At 34.2% G+C, this 15253-nt stretch overlaps 2 protein-coding genes across 2 annotated transcripts; both read right to left on the bottom strand.

Annotated features, from left to right (window-relative positions):
* Positions 1–2487: 2487 nt before the first annotated feature.
* Positions 2488–3414, bottom strand: LOC101979703 (olfactory receptor 8J3-like). Its single transcript, XM_013352312.1, has one exon. It carries the CDS (start codon positions 3412–3414, stop codon positions 2488–2490), a length of 927 nt encoding a protein of 308 aa, XP_013207766.1.
* A 7157-nt stretch (positions 3415–10571) lies between these two features.
* On the bottom strand, positions 10572–11519 carry LOC101996343 (olfactory receptor 8J3-like). Its single transcript, XM_005363302.2, has one exon. The coding sequence runs from the start codon at positions 11517–11519 to the stop codon at positions 10572–10574; it is 948 nt and encodes a 315-aa protein (XP_005363359.1).
* Positions 11520–15253: the final 3734 nt, after the last annotated feature.

The following is a 15253-nucleotide window of genomic DNA, read 5'->3' as shown; positions in this document are numbered from 1 at the left end:
TCCAAATCAGGAGCAGAAGGAGAGAGAGCACGAGCAAGGAACTCAGGACCGTGAGGGGTGCACCCACACTCTGAGACAATGTGGATGTTCTATCGGGAACTCACCAAGGCCAGCTGGCCTGGGTCTGTAAAAGCCTGGGATAAAACCAGACTCGCTGAACATAGCGAACAATGAGGACTGCTGAGAACTCAAGAACAATGGCAATGGGTTTTTGATCCTACTGCACATACTGGCTTTGTGGGAGCCTAGGCGGTTTGGATCCTCACCTTACTAGACCTGGATGGAGGTGGGTGGTCCTTGGACTTCCCACAGGTCAGGGAACCCTGATTACTCTTTGGGCTGACGAGGGAAGTGGACTTGATTGGGGGAGGAGGAGAAAAATGGGAGGCCGTGGCGGGGAAGAGACAGAAATCTTTAATAAATAAATAAGTTAAAAATAAAAACAAGAAACCATACTGCTCTGGAAAATACAACAGCTATAGAAGAGAGAACAAAATATTCAGGAGAAACCATAAAGTTATTATTTTGAAAAACTTCTATAAATGAACAAAATTAAAAATATGAATAAAAAAGAATACTGAAAGTATTTTACATATATTATTTTCAATTTGTAAACCAAATTTTGAGAATGACTATTCATAACACTAATGAAGGTCTACATATTGTGAGCTTTTCTTTTTTACTATAGTTAGCTTTGATTTCCTTATATATTATCAACATTGAATCTTGTTACATGTATCTTTCTGCAATATTTCATGTGTTTCTTTGTGTTTTCTCTCCTATGTATTTTGTTTATATATTCATAATGAGATCATTAATTTCAATGTCAACTTTATTGTCTATTATTTCTGAATTTTCTATTTAATTTCTGCAGTTATTCAGCAATTTCTCAATTTTTTTTATTCCTTTCACTGGACTCAACTAGCAGAAAAGGCTTTGATTTTATAAAGATGACATTAGTTTCTCAAATTAACAATATTCACATATTAAATGGCAATAAAACAATTACAAGTCTTAAGTTTCTAATTTAAAATTAATTAGATAATTTTTTTGTTAGTGTGATAAAATTATTGAGGCTCAATTATCTCAGTTATAAAAATGAAAACAGTCATATAAACACACATATACACATTTTTTTGTACAACTTTGTATGGTTCAATATCTAATATATATTCTCAAAGAAAAGAATTGAGTAGATGATATTGGCTAATATGATTAGCTGTTTTATAATTAAACCATTACATCCATCTCTACAAGCAAAGAACAATGTATACTAAGGAGAGAGCCTCTCCACCCAAGGAAATAAGTCCCCAAACAACAGGGCAAAAATCAATAGTGCAGTAAGGATCTGGAAGCTCTGTAAAGCAGCTGGTGTGACCCAATATTGAAAAGGTAAAGAGAAGTTGGAGTCCGATATTGAAACATAATGGGGGCACATTTGGGTGAATGGACCACGAACACAGTGTTTGTTTCCTCTTTTCCCAGTTTCATTTTACGGTGGTCTTCATTACTTTATGGAAAGCTTACATTAAATGTATAGTGTTCTGAGTAGGTGCTATGTTACATTTCAATCATTTCATAGACAAATATAAAAGTTTCTTTTTACTAATAACAGGAATCTGGTTCACTCAAGTGAAGAATCAAGATTATCTATTAGAATATTACTTTGCTAAAAAATAAGCATTATATGGGCAGAAATCCTTAATAAATAAATAAATTAAAAAAATAAGCATTATAAATGTTACTTTACATGGAAAAAAATCTATTGGTATAAGTACCTTTATATGAGGAGGTTCTGTGGATGACTAGTTCTTTTTTTCAATAGCAATCATAAAGAAAAAGAAGATGAAAGAGAGTTTGGATCAGAAAAGCCTTGGCAATACAAACAGTGTTTAGAATTCAGATTTACAATCTTGAGGAGAATCAAAGTGAATGATTATGAATGAGTTCCAGGAGTTGAGAAATTAAAAGAAGGAGACGATGGTGTTGAGTTTCCAGAAGGAATAGTAAGGAGACACGAATAAATAAGATGATATAAAATTATAAATATCACAGACTACAGAAACTGTCCATGTAAACAAGAAATTCCCATTGTGTGTAGTGAACTTTCCTTTCAAGGGTTCTTATTTAGTTCCAACCAAGACTGCAGATTGTTGATCTAAAGTCTGTATATTCTTAACTCTGATTTCTGATGTTCCTGGATATGTGGTTTCTTTCTAGATACTGGCTATACATCTCATGTGTTCCAATCTGTCTTTGTACCAATGAATTCATTCACATTCAAAACACAGCATCTATTAACTTTTAGAGTACTTTTGGTTTTAAGAATACTCGAGAGTTTGTGATGAAAATGAAATTTGTCATTACTCTGAATGGTACTGAAAAATTAAATTAAAGTGATATTTCAATTCTATCATCACAAAAGTAACCATATGTAATATTTTATTCAGATTTGTAGTTATACACTTATGTTAGATTGAACTGTTGTCATGGATTTTTCAGGAATTCTTTCAAGGCACACTTTACATCTTTATTCCTAAAGCTGTAGATGACAGGGTTCAGCATTGGTATCACTAGGGTGTAAAACACAGAAGCCATCTTGTCAGTGTCTAGCGAGTGGTTGGTCCGTGGTTGCAGATACATGAAGAGAAGTGTGCCATAGAACACCGTGACGGCCATCATGTGGGAAGCACAGGTGGAGAAGGCTTTCTTCCTTCCTTCAGAGGAACGGATCCTCAAAATTGCAAGGATGATATTGAAGTAGGATATAAGAACAATAGTCATAGAGAAAAACAAGTTTGTCCCTGAGAAGAAAAATACTACAGTTTCTGGGAGGTAGGTGTCAGAACAGGACAGTGCCAACAGAGGGACATTGTCACAGTAAAAGTGGTTGATTACATTGGAAGAGCAATAACTCACAGAGAAGACACAAGGAGTCACAACGATGGCTGTGAAAAAGCTGAAGAAGTATGTGAGGGAGACCAGCAGAAAGCACACGTGCCGAGACACCACCACCATGTAGAGCAGGGGGTTGCAGATGGCCACATAGCGGTCATAGGCCATCACAGCCAGCATGAAGATGTCTGCAACCATGAAAACCAGGAATCCTCCCAGCTGGGTGGCACATTCATAGTACAAGGTGGTTTTCTTACTGACTAAGAAATTGACCAGCATTTTTGGTGCAATGACAGTAGCATCTCCAAGGTTGATGACAGCCAGGTGTCTGAGGAAGAAGTACATGGGAGTTTGAAGTCGTGAGTTCACGGTAGTGAGGATGATGATGCCCACGTTCCCTGCTACTGTCAGTGTGTAGATGAGCAGGAAGACGAAGAAAAGTGGGACCTGCAGTTCTGGACTTTGGGGTAACCCCATGAGTATGAACTCAGTGACATGAGTGAGATTCTCAGGAGCCATTTATCTGCTATGCACATCTTCTAATCAATAGAAAACAAAAGTATTAAGAAATTGTTAAAATTATTATCTCTATTAGATAATATGTAGTTAAATGTTTTATTGTGGATCAATGTATTTAATATCAAAACAGTTATTTATAATAAATTTTAGTCATTTCTTGCCTCATTTGTTTTAACCAGAACTAAAACTTCATCAGAGAATAATGAGTGTTTTGAAAGGTTCGCATTATTTATTTACATACTTTGTTTGCTTGCTATAAGACTCCAAGGGTTACTTTAGTCTAGGCTATGTATGTTTTCATATGTAAAAATGCATACACTCACACACACACACACACACACACACACACACACACACACTTTACACACATCTGCCTTACTAGATGAGCAGTCAAAGGTTTGAATAGAGTGTAGAGTGACTTCAGAGCATGTGTTTCTTAGAATCCACTGCTCAGAGTATCCTTCACTTTCTCCTCCGGTTTTATGTTTCAGTTGCCCCAACTCAACTCTAGTTTTTGATCATCCTTTATGTTAGATTCTATACTATTGTAAATTCTAATTATCAGTTTTTATCATTTGCTTCTGGAATCTATTTCTATATTTGATTTCAGCTTACTCATATTCTCTTTAAATTGTTTTTATTTCACTTAAAATATTTTGCATATTTTTTTGGTACTGGATCTCACTTAACATTCCAGTCTGACTTCTAAAATGAAATCTTCAACCCTACCCTCTCCCAATCCTGGTGCAGGATTGCTGACATGTGTAACCACCCTTATTAATTTTATATTACACATATAAATTATATTATTATTTTATATAATATTAATCATGCATAATATTATTTATATAAATCTGTTTTAATTGTTTCAATTAAGCAAAATATGAAGCATAAGATATTTCTTTTTTTGTAAAGCACATACTCTATCAATAAAATTATATCAAGAAAATTTATGTATGATACTATTCCACAGGATCATGCTGCAATACATTTCCAAGTATTTTAACATATAATGAGACAAATAAGTAATCTCATTTGAGGGTCTGGGTAGAACAGCTACTAATGTTATAGCCTTTGCATTATGAATTTGTGGTTTCTATTGCTTTGTGAACTATTTGTTGTTTATCCACTTATTTTAGTACATTCATAACTACATATGATACATTTAAAAATAAATAATATTATTTAAATGTATATGGTTATATCCCAAAGAAATCTTATTTGTAATTATTCTACATTTAAATATTTCTCTATTAATGATCAATAATCAATTGTTCCTGTGAAGGACCTTTGAGCCTGAAATTTATATGATAAATACATCATGGAATTGTATACTGAAAATATTTTAGAGCAGATTACAAAATAACAAAAAAAATGAATAGAACATGTTCCAGCTCAGAGAAGTGGTAAATGTTTGAGTAGGTGGAAATGTGATTACAGTGTTGTACAATTACTTTGTACATGCATTAAAATTTCCTATTGTACCATACGATAACTATGCACAAATACCATGGGTCAATAAACATTGTGTGTTTTTAATGCTATGTCACATAATACCAAACAATGTATTTAACAATACAAAACACAATATAAATCTGGAATATTTTTATAATATAGATACAATTTATTCAATCTATATATCCTATATCTGAAAAGTTGATATGTCTGTGTTTCCCTGTTTCTCCCATACTTCCTGTGACATATCACTCTGCCTTCATACACATTTGTTTTGATAGGAGGTTAGCTGCACTTGATGTCTTGTGACTAACTTACATTAAGGAGACTATTTCCTGTCTAGTTGTACACATGAAACTGAAGACATTATTTACTATGACAAACAATGCAGAGGATATATGTATTCTTATTTTAACAATAAGAGCCAAGGATAGAATAAGCAATAGTTAATTGAATATTTATAAGAATTTGTCCCATTTCCTTCCTGGAGTTTGACTACTTATATATGTCTAATATCTTTAATTACTACAAATTTCTCCAAGTACTGAAAAATGACTAAAGACATATCCAAAAACAACATCATTGTTATAAATATATACTGTTGAAGTGAGTATCTGGTAGAACAGAATAAGGCTTTCTTTTTGTAGAACTACATGCAGAGATAGTTTAGACACTTCCTAGCCACAAGTTCTAAGGCAGATGAGAGCCTCTCTGTACCTATGAAAAATATGCCCTTTAATCATCATTTCTTCCTGAGAATAAACATCTCTGTTTAATTTATCAATAAATGTATTGGATATTATTAAGGTCTGTTAACATCACTGAAAGGGGAAATCAGAACTGATGCTGAAGTTGCAAGGTAAATGAAAATTCCAGCTTGAATATGTTTTAAATTAGTTGTTTTGGAAGACACTTGGACTCTGCGTCTATACTAATAATAAATAAAATATTTGGTACAACCAACCTGCATGGAGCAACCATCAAGACCTACCACCAGTGTTTCCATTTTAAGATAAATGAAAGGTTTTACATTTGTCCTGTCCCCGAAGACTTCTCATTGAAATGTATTTACTTATTTCCTAAAGTCCCTGAACACAAAAAATAAATTTCCCAATAAAACATTGATTCCAGAGGGATAGGCAAACGGTAAGCTCAATTAGTCAAGTCCCCATTCAAGTTTCCACAGAAAGTTTGCATATAACTGTTCCTGAATGATTGTGCTATAAGGTGGATTGTGGCTACTTACTTTTTCTTGTGTCATAACTCAGTATGACAAATTAATTAAGAAATACTGACGTTTCCACAGAAAAAAGATGACTGTATAAAATGGTTGCATATTTAGGTTTGTTATACAAGTTGCCTTGGACAGTGTCTCATCACAATAATAGAAATGTAATTAAGGCAAAATTTGTTTGGAAATTTTATTTTACAAATAATATAAAATAAGATGATGAAAATAGTTCAATTTTGCCTTTTCATCTTTTTCAAATAATTTTCATTAAGTATACCAAACAAAGGTTTTATTGTGGCATATTCATACATGTACATGATTTACCTTTCCACTACTTTTAAACCTATCTTTGTTGATATTCTTCTATTACCAAAATAATTCTCATTTAAAGATATGCAAATATGTATGTGTGTATGTAGGTGGAGTTTCTTGGACTTCCAGCTCCTAAATGACATGAAAATTCTTCTTAAGCATGAAATCTTGGTGTTTGTTTAGGCTTGTTTTCAATTAGCTCTTTTAACTTTAACCTGTATAAAATAATCTACATTCTGACAATAGCATGATACCTCTCCTCTTTATATTAAGTCTGACTTCCTACACACCTTGTAAGCAAATTGCCTGCCTCAGTTTCTTCCCCCAAGCTCCTCTCTTTCCTGGGACATCCTGCCCATCCTCTTCTCCCTAGCTACTGTCCATTGGTCTCTTTATTAAGCCAATCAGAAGATATGTTAGCAGATAAGGTAAAACAGTGGTACATCTTTACACAATGTGATCAAATATTATGCATGTGCATGAATACATAAATATATATTAGGTCAAATCTCTAGTCTCTATGTAAGAAAAATGTGCAGTATCTTGTCATTTTTTTTTCTATTACACTCTCTTGTTTTTTTTTTTTCACTCTCCTCCTAAGCCCTTTCTATTCACAAGTATAAGTACTAATATTTCTAATATTAATTTCTAATATAATTCAAAAGAAAGAAATGATGTTAAAATTTAAATGTTACCCCAAATACTGAAGAAATTAATGAATAAATGTGTAATAGATATAAAATCCTAATGGCTTATTACAAATGGCATGATCAATCTTTAATGATATTTTAACATTGAAAAAGAAATTGTGAAAATCTGAATAACATTCTCTGGAATATTTATTAGAGAAATGTGCCACATTTCTACCACATAAAGGAATCAGTAACTTTTTCTCAGCACTATGACCATGAGTCTGTTCATTGTTACCCACTGAAAAAAGCAGATTTTTCTGCTCCAAGCTCAAAGTTATAATTGTCTTTGGATATAAGTATAAATATGTAGGAGGCAGTTTTACTTGTTTATTTTATAAAGAAAATGGTAGTGAATTTTCTTCTTTGGCTAATCACATGAAATGGAAATTATTTTAAAGCTTAAGCAGTGAGATTGTGCATGCAGAACAAGCGTTCTGTCATTGAGATTCATGACAATACTTTCACTCATAATATTTTGAGGAAATATATAATTATCCACAAAGCCTGTACTAAGTTATATTCTATGGAATGACTTTTCATTTTTCTTAATGATTATTCTCATCAAAATGCTTGTGTGTGTGTGCATGTTTGATTATAGCCATGGTTATTGCACTAAGATTATAACTCAGGATTACTATTTATATTTCTCTAATAGATAGTATTGAGATTTTTATATAATTAGTTGTCATCCATAGGTCACATTTTGAGAAATATATATTTAGAATGTTACTTAGTTTTAAAAATTTGAAGATTTTTCTTTATAATATTTTACTTTTTCTTTATTTTTCCATTCAAAAATTTACATTTCCTCCCCTCCTCCCATTCCCCTCCTACTCCCACTCCTCCTTCACCCTCCCTGCTTAGGACAGGGTACCCTGCCCTGTGGGAAGTCCAAGGCCCTCCCCCCTACCTCCAGGCCTAGGAAGCTTTGCATCCAAATAGACTAGGGTCCCAAAAAGCCAGTACATGCAGTAGAAACAAGTCCCAGTGCTTTTATCAATGGCTTCTCAGTCAGCCCCCATTGTCAGCCATATTCAGAGTTCGGTTTGATCACATGCTCATTCAATTTCGGTCCAGCTGGATTTGTTGAGCTCCCATTAGATCAGTCACCCAGTCTCAGTGGCTGGACCAACCCCTCATGGTCCTGACTTCCTTGCTCATCATCTCCCTCCTTCTGCTCTTCAATTGGACCTTGGGAGCTCAGTCTGTTGCTCTGATGAGGGTCCCTGTCTCTATCTCCATCCTTCTCAGAACGAAGATTCTACGGTGATATTCGAGATAATCTTCAATGTGATAGTGGGGCAAGGTGGCCAGTTCAGGCACCCTCTCCTCTGCTGTCCAAGGACCCAGCTGGGGAAATCCCCGTGGACACCTGAGATCTCCTCTAGAGCCAAGTCTCTTGCCAACCCTGAAATGGCTCCCTTAATGTAGATATCTTCTTCCCTGCTCCTATATCTGCCCTTCCTCCATCTCTACCCCCCCCTCACTCCCCCAAGCTCTCCCCAGTCTTTCCCTTTTCCCTTCTCTCTCCCTCCTCGCCTTCCCCCAAACCCCATCTCCACCCCTACCCCTACCCCCATGCTCCCAACTTTTGCCTGGTGATCTTGTCTACTTCCAATATCCAGCAGGATAACTATATGTTTTTCTTTGGGTTCACCTTCTTATTTAGCTTTTATAGGATCCCAAATTATAGGCTCAATGTCCTTTATTTGTGGCTAGAATCCACTAATGAATGAGTACATACCATATTCATCTTTTTGGGTCTGGGTTACCTCACTCGGGATAGTTTTCTATTTCCATCCATTTGCATGCAAAATTCAAGATGCCATTGTTTTTTTTTTTTTTTACTGCTAAATAGTATTTATTACAATGTTACTTTTTATGGAAAATAAAGCATGCTGCTGTGATTATAATTGTTTTGAGATGAGGAAACTCAAATACGATTTTCCTTTGATCAATAATAATCACAAATAAACGGAAATGAGTATGGATATGTATTAGACACACCATAGTAAATGTAAAGCTTACAGTGATCAATTTTCAGTCTGGAAATAGAGCAATGCTAAAGACTATAAGCATGATCTGCCAGAAATAGAAAATACTATTGAGCTCCCACGAGGAATATAGAGTGCAGACACAAAGGATATATATATATATATATATATATATATATATATATATATATATATATATACACACACACACACACACACACACTCACACACACACACACACACACAATACCTATAGTGCTTAAACTGCCAGGCTACAGTCAAAGTCACTCTGATCCAGGAATCCCCATTGGTTTGGGGACAACATAACATTTTTAATTGAAGTGATCACATACTGATCTAATAGATTGGTGTTTTCTGGATTCTTTTGATTTCCTACATCCCTCTGAACGCATTTTCCTTTGCGACTCAGCCCTGAACTCGTATTTCACTTCATTTTCAGTCTCCCTTCACTATGACTGGTCAATGCACATGTGCACATTGGGGATTAGCTATTAACTTTCTGCCTTTCTGCCATAAATACCTTTGCGAGTATATTATGGTTTCTGAATACAGGAAGACAACATTTTGGTGAGTGAATGTTCACTCCTAGTCATTATTTAAAAATTCATATAAAATGCTTAAACTTCAGATACAATTACAAAAATAGCTCTATATAACAATAATAAGTTTAAATGAAGACTTGCCAGCTTGGTGTTAGTATAAAAATCAAAATTTTCTGATGTATGTGCTAAGGAGAGGTATGGAAAAGGCGGGGACTTGTTTTTTTTTTTGAGGGGAGATCTATTTCATTTGGCTTTTCACATATCAAATATCTGCATAAACAGAACACTTCTTTCACTATTTTTCTTCTTCTGAAAATAATGCTTTTTGTAACACACTTTATAATTAAGAATAAAATAAAACTGCAGTCAGGGTGTAAAATATATGAACAAATTTTACAAAGAATAAAATAAATGCAAACTCCAATGTTAACATTTTGGTGAATGCATAACCTGCTGTATAAACAAAAGATATAATTATACATAATATTAGGTCAGATCCCGAATGTTTCTGGAAATCCTGAGTCTTGATACCCTCTAAGATAGGATTTTCAACGCCCTCCAGTTTCTGTGCTGTGGCATACTCTTGTCCTTCTGTGAACTGTGACATTTTCGTACTAGGATTGACCCAGGAATTTGTGATTGTAAGCAATAATTCAACAAGTAAGCAAAAATTAATGCCCCTTGGTTGCCCTTTGGGTATATGATATTCCATCTAAAATTATATTTTTATAATTTATTAATTACCTGCATGGTTTCCTTATTTAGGCACATAAAGATGGGATAAAACAATGAATAACATAAGCAAATCCTATTGCTTCTGAAATTTTATGTCCTAGCATTTAACAATATCTTTGAAGAATGATTTGTTAAGGGGTAATCAAAATCTTTAAGCAAAATTATAATTACAAATTCATGTAAGATTAAACCTTTGGCATGGATTTTTCAGGAATTCTTTCAAGGCACACTTTACATCTTTATTCCTAAAGCTGTAGATGACAGGGTTCAGCATTGGTATCACTAGGGTGTAAAACACAGAAGCCATCTTGTCAGTGTCTAGCGAGTGGTTGGTCCGTGGTTGCAGATACATGAAGAGAAGTGTGCCATAGAACACCGTGACGGCCATCATGTGGGAAGCACAGGTGGAGAAGGCTTTCTTCCTTCCTTCAGAGGAACGGATCCTCAAAATTGCAAGGATGATATTGAAGTAGGATATAAGAACAATAGTCATAGAGAAAAACAAGTTTGTCCCTGAGAAGAAAAATACTACAGTTTCTGGGAGGTAGGTGTCAGAACAGGACAGTGCCAACAGAGGGACATTGTCACAGTAAAAGTGGTTGATTACATTGGAAGAGCAATAACTCACAGAGAAGACACAAGGAGTCACAACGATGGCTGTGAAAAAGCTGAAGAAGTATGTGAGTGAGACCAGCAGAAAGCACACGTGCCGAGACACCACCACCATGTAGAGCAGGGGGTTGCAGATGGCCACATAGCGGTCATAGGCCATCACAGCAAGCATGAAGATCTCTGCTACAATGAAAAGCAGGAATCCTCCCAGCTGGGTGGCACATTCATAGTACAAGGTGGTTTTCTTACTGACTAAGAAGTTGACCAGCATTTTAGGAGCAATAACAGTGGAGTTGGCAAGGTTGATGACAGCCAGGTGTCTGAGGAAGAAGTACATGGGAGTTTGAAGTCGTGAGTTCACGGTGGTGAGGGTGATGATGCCCAGGTTTCCTGCTGCTGTCAGTGTGTAGATGACCAGGAAGACAAAGAAAAGTGGGACCTGCAGGTCTGGACGATCAGACACCCCCATGAGTATGAACTCTGTAACATGAGTGAGATTCCCAGGAGCCATTTATATTGTTATTTCATCTTTCAATGTGAAAAAGAATATTAACAGATTATCCTTTTTTTTCTGCTTTAAATAATAAATTGCTAAATATCTCATTCATAGTTATTTTATTTAGAATGACAATCTTTTAAGCATGTTAAATGGTAGTTACTTTTTCCTTAACTGTTCATAAATATCAAAAAATATCAGAGACTATATTGCCTTGAAAGAGTCTTGCACAGCTGTTTGTTCACATTGATATTATTATATAAATCACAAGCCACCTGTGAGGACTTGAGCTAGTATGTTTTGATCATTTGGTTATTAACTTTCATTCCTCTTACTTTTCTGACTCAGTTTCCCACAAACACTTCTCCTCTTTGATATACTCCATCTTAATGTCTTACTCCAAATTTCAATCTTCTTTAATCACAATTCATTTCTTCTCCCAATTTATCCAGTCCTGCTATGTTCTTCTGACTTCTAGTTATTAAAATTCTGTCATTTTCTTCTTGCAGCCCATGCTGGAAATTACATTATAGCTTAATCACGTTATTATTACATTGTTTTTTATTTGATTGTTTTACATCATTAACAGTATTTTTAAGACTGGTTCTCATATATATCTCATTCTGCGCAATAACTCAGAAATGTCCTTCCAACTACTGTCTGTATACTTGATTACCAACATGTGGAAAATTATCTAAAATAGTTTTATATCTAGTGGTCAATGAAGTAAATTTATCTGAAATCTTTGCAATATATTAATGTCATTCTTAATCATCTTGACTGTGATTTTGCTAACTGTAACTGACATGTTTGATTGTTAGTTGTTTAGTCAATTTTTGTGAGTTTTTACGATAACTGGGTTTTGATATTTTGTAATTGTGTTGTGATTCAAATGCAAAAGTTGAATCTACAACTGATTCAGTAGCAATTAGTAGTTAGTACTATTCTCCTGCTTTGAATATCTTGTTGAATTTTCTGAATTAATTCTTAACTAATTCCATCTTATTACCTTACTAAGGACTTTCAACTTTGAAATACATATAGAACATATATTATAATTTTGGGTAATGTAAACTTTGGGGAAATAGAGTAGATTGCTTAATAGTTGAAAAGGTTAAGTAGAAAATATTGTAATATATAGAAATAAATATGTAGGATATGCTGCTTCAATTGAATACAAATCATTATATGCACACTGTTTCACACTGTACTACATTAATATGTACAAAGATTACATGTCAGTAGAAAGTAAGTGTTTTTAGAATTAGGGCATGTATATCAAACCATACATGCAGTAACAAACCATAATGTAAATCTGGTGTGATAGATTGAATATAAAATGTTTATACAATGGATCGAATGTGAATTTGTAGGGTTGATGTATCTTTCTTTTATCAATTCCCACTCATATTTTGTGTCATGCTGTGACAGAAATGCTTGTTTTATTAGAAGGCCAGCTAATGGTATATAGCACTGTGATAAAATTGATTTTAATGGAACTATTTCTTTTCTAATTGTTACATATAAAATTCTGGGTATCATGGACTTTGGCGTAGTGTTTTCTATAAATGTATTATTAGCTTAAGAATCAATGCCATCATCAGCAAATTTTTGGCTAAATATTTGTGGAAATCGCTTTGGAAGTAAGAGTTTTTTTGAATATTTTATATATTTATCTATAGGTCGATATTTCATGCACTAAAATATTACAATAAAGCCAATGACATTACAACTTACGTTATTTAATATCACTGAAATAGCAATGCCGTAGAACCGATTGCAGGCTAGCTTTTATTCTTGTTAAAATCTTATTGAAATCACTTATCCTTTTATCTGTAAATATTTGGATTTTTCAATCAATTCAAACATATTATCTTTCAGACAGAACCTGAATTTCTCTGGATGTCTCCCTACTCAATTGTGAACAAAAACACTCAACTTTAAGCATCAGTGACTCTTTCTGCCCTCCGTTAGACAAAAAATAAAAAAGGAGGAAAAACTCACCTTTTACTTTTAGTAATTGTATAAGAAATTTTTAGAAGCACAGAATTATGTATGTCAAAGTTTCATCAGGTGTTCCTGTGCTGTGCCAGTTCTAAAGCAAATTAAAAGCCTCTCTATATGCTATGGGAAATACACCTCTTTACTGACTGTTACTTTTTCTGAATAAAGAGCTCAGATTAATTAATCAGGAGAGATGCTGGATATAATTAAGCACAAATTTTGCACCTTGATACAACAATCATAGATCAGAAGCTGAATCTAGAAAAAGAATTTCAATCTTGACCAAAATTTTGATAAGTTGATTTAAAAGACACGTGGACTCTGAATTCAGATCAATGAAACATTTGGCATGACTTACCTATAAAAACCATCTACTATAACCTATCGCTAACATGACCTCCTGAAGATAAGTGAAAAGTTTTAAATATGTCTGTCCCTAAAGATTTCCTCATTGAGCTGTATTTGCTTGTTTGCTTAAGTCTCTAAACATGAGAAACAAATTTTCTATATAATGGTTATTGATTCCAGAGGGAAAGAAAGACAAATGGTGAGCTCATTAGTTAAGTCCCCAGTCAACTTTTCACAGACGGTGAAACGTGAATGCTGCCCACTGCTTCGTCTGAATGTTCACATTAGTGGATGGATGCAATGATTTCATCAGCTTATTCCTTCTTTGTTTCTTTTGTGGTGTTTCTCTGTACAACATAATAAGTAGGGCGTAGTGAGAATCTCCCTGGGAAGGGGATCTGTCTTAGTGATTATTTTTATTAATGTGAAGAGACACCATGATCATGACAACTCATAAAGAAAGCATGTAATGGAGGTGACTCACTTAGAGTTGCAGAGGCTCATTCTATTATCACAGTGTGGGGGAGCATTATTGCCATTCAGGCAAATGTAGTGCTGGCTATATCTTGATATGCGGCCACAGGAAGTGGATTGAGACACTGAGAAGTTTTTAGAGCATGGACAACCTTAAAACCTGCCCCCAGAGTCACTTCCTTTAAGGAGGCCATATCCACTCCAACAAAGCCACACCTCCTAATGGTGTCACTCTCTGTGAGCTTACGGGGACCAAATACAATTAACCTACAACAAGATCCAATTAGTAAAACCATAGAATGTGGCATAGGGGTTTAATTTTAAATATAGGTATAAAATGAATGTAAACTTACTATTTTCCTTCAAGATGATATGAGTCTTTAAACCCATTTGCTATATAGTATGTATTCACTAAGGAACTGTATAGTTGTACCACGCAGTAGTAATTTGTTTAATTCTTGTAAAAGTTCAAAAAATACACAATTTTTAGTTTAGCAAAAAATTATATGGCTAGATTATTTCATTTTCTAAATCAATTAGTATATTTTCCCTGCCAGTCAGGTCACATACACTTCATTTGGGCAGAGGTGGAGTGATTTTTATTGAGGAAAACTTGATTTATTATTTTTCTATTATAAATATATTTTAAAATTTTTTGTTTTTGTCATTTCTGAAAACAATTTTAAATTTAAATATATTGATCATATTTTTCTGCTCCCCCAAGTTCTTCGAGATCCTTTCCCCCTCCCTACCCACTGAAATTTAACTCCTTTTTCAAAAAGAAACAAGAACAGTATTTTAATAAAACCAAGACAACACAATAAAACCAAACATCAAAAGAAAAAGCAACAACAAAACCCCACTGAACTGTAATAAAATAAAAGTGCACAATAAAATTGTGATGTCGAATACTCCCACAACCA

This window comes from Microtus ochrogaster, linkage group LG9 (genome assembly GCF_000317375.1).
Source record: "Microtus ochrogaster isolate Prairie Vole_2 linkage group LG9, MicOch1.0, whole genome shotgun sequence".
In the NCBI taxonomy this organism is placed as follows: domain Eukaryota; kingdom Metazoa; phylum Chordata; class Mammalia; order Rodentia; family Cricetidae; genus Microtus; species Microtus ochrogaster.
This window is presented reverse-complemented; position numbering and strand designations above follow the sequence as displayed.

What these genes read in the sequence shown, in the direction of transcription:
- LOC101996343 (XM_005363302.2), bottom strand. Translation starts at nt 11,519, where the DNA reads ATGGCTCCTGGGAATCTCACTCATGTTACAGAGTTCATACTCATGGGG.
- LOC101979703 (XM_013352312.1), bottom strand. Translation starts at nt 3,414, where the DNA reads ATGGCTCCTGAGAATCTCACTCATGTCACTGAGTTCATACTCATGGGG.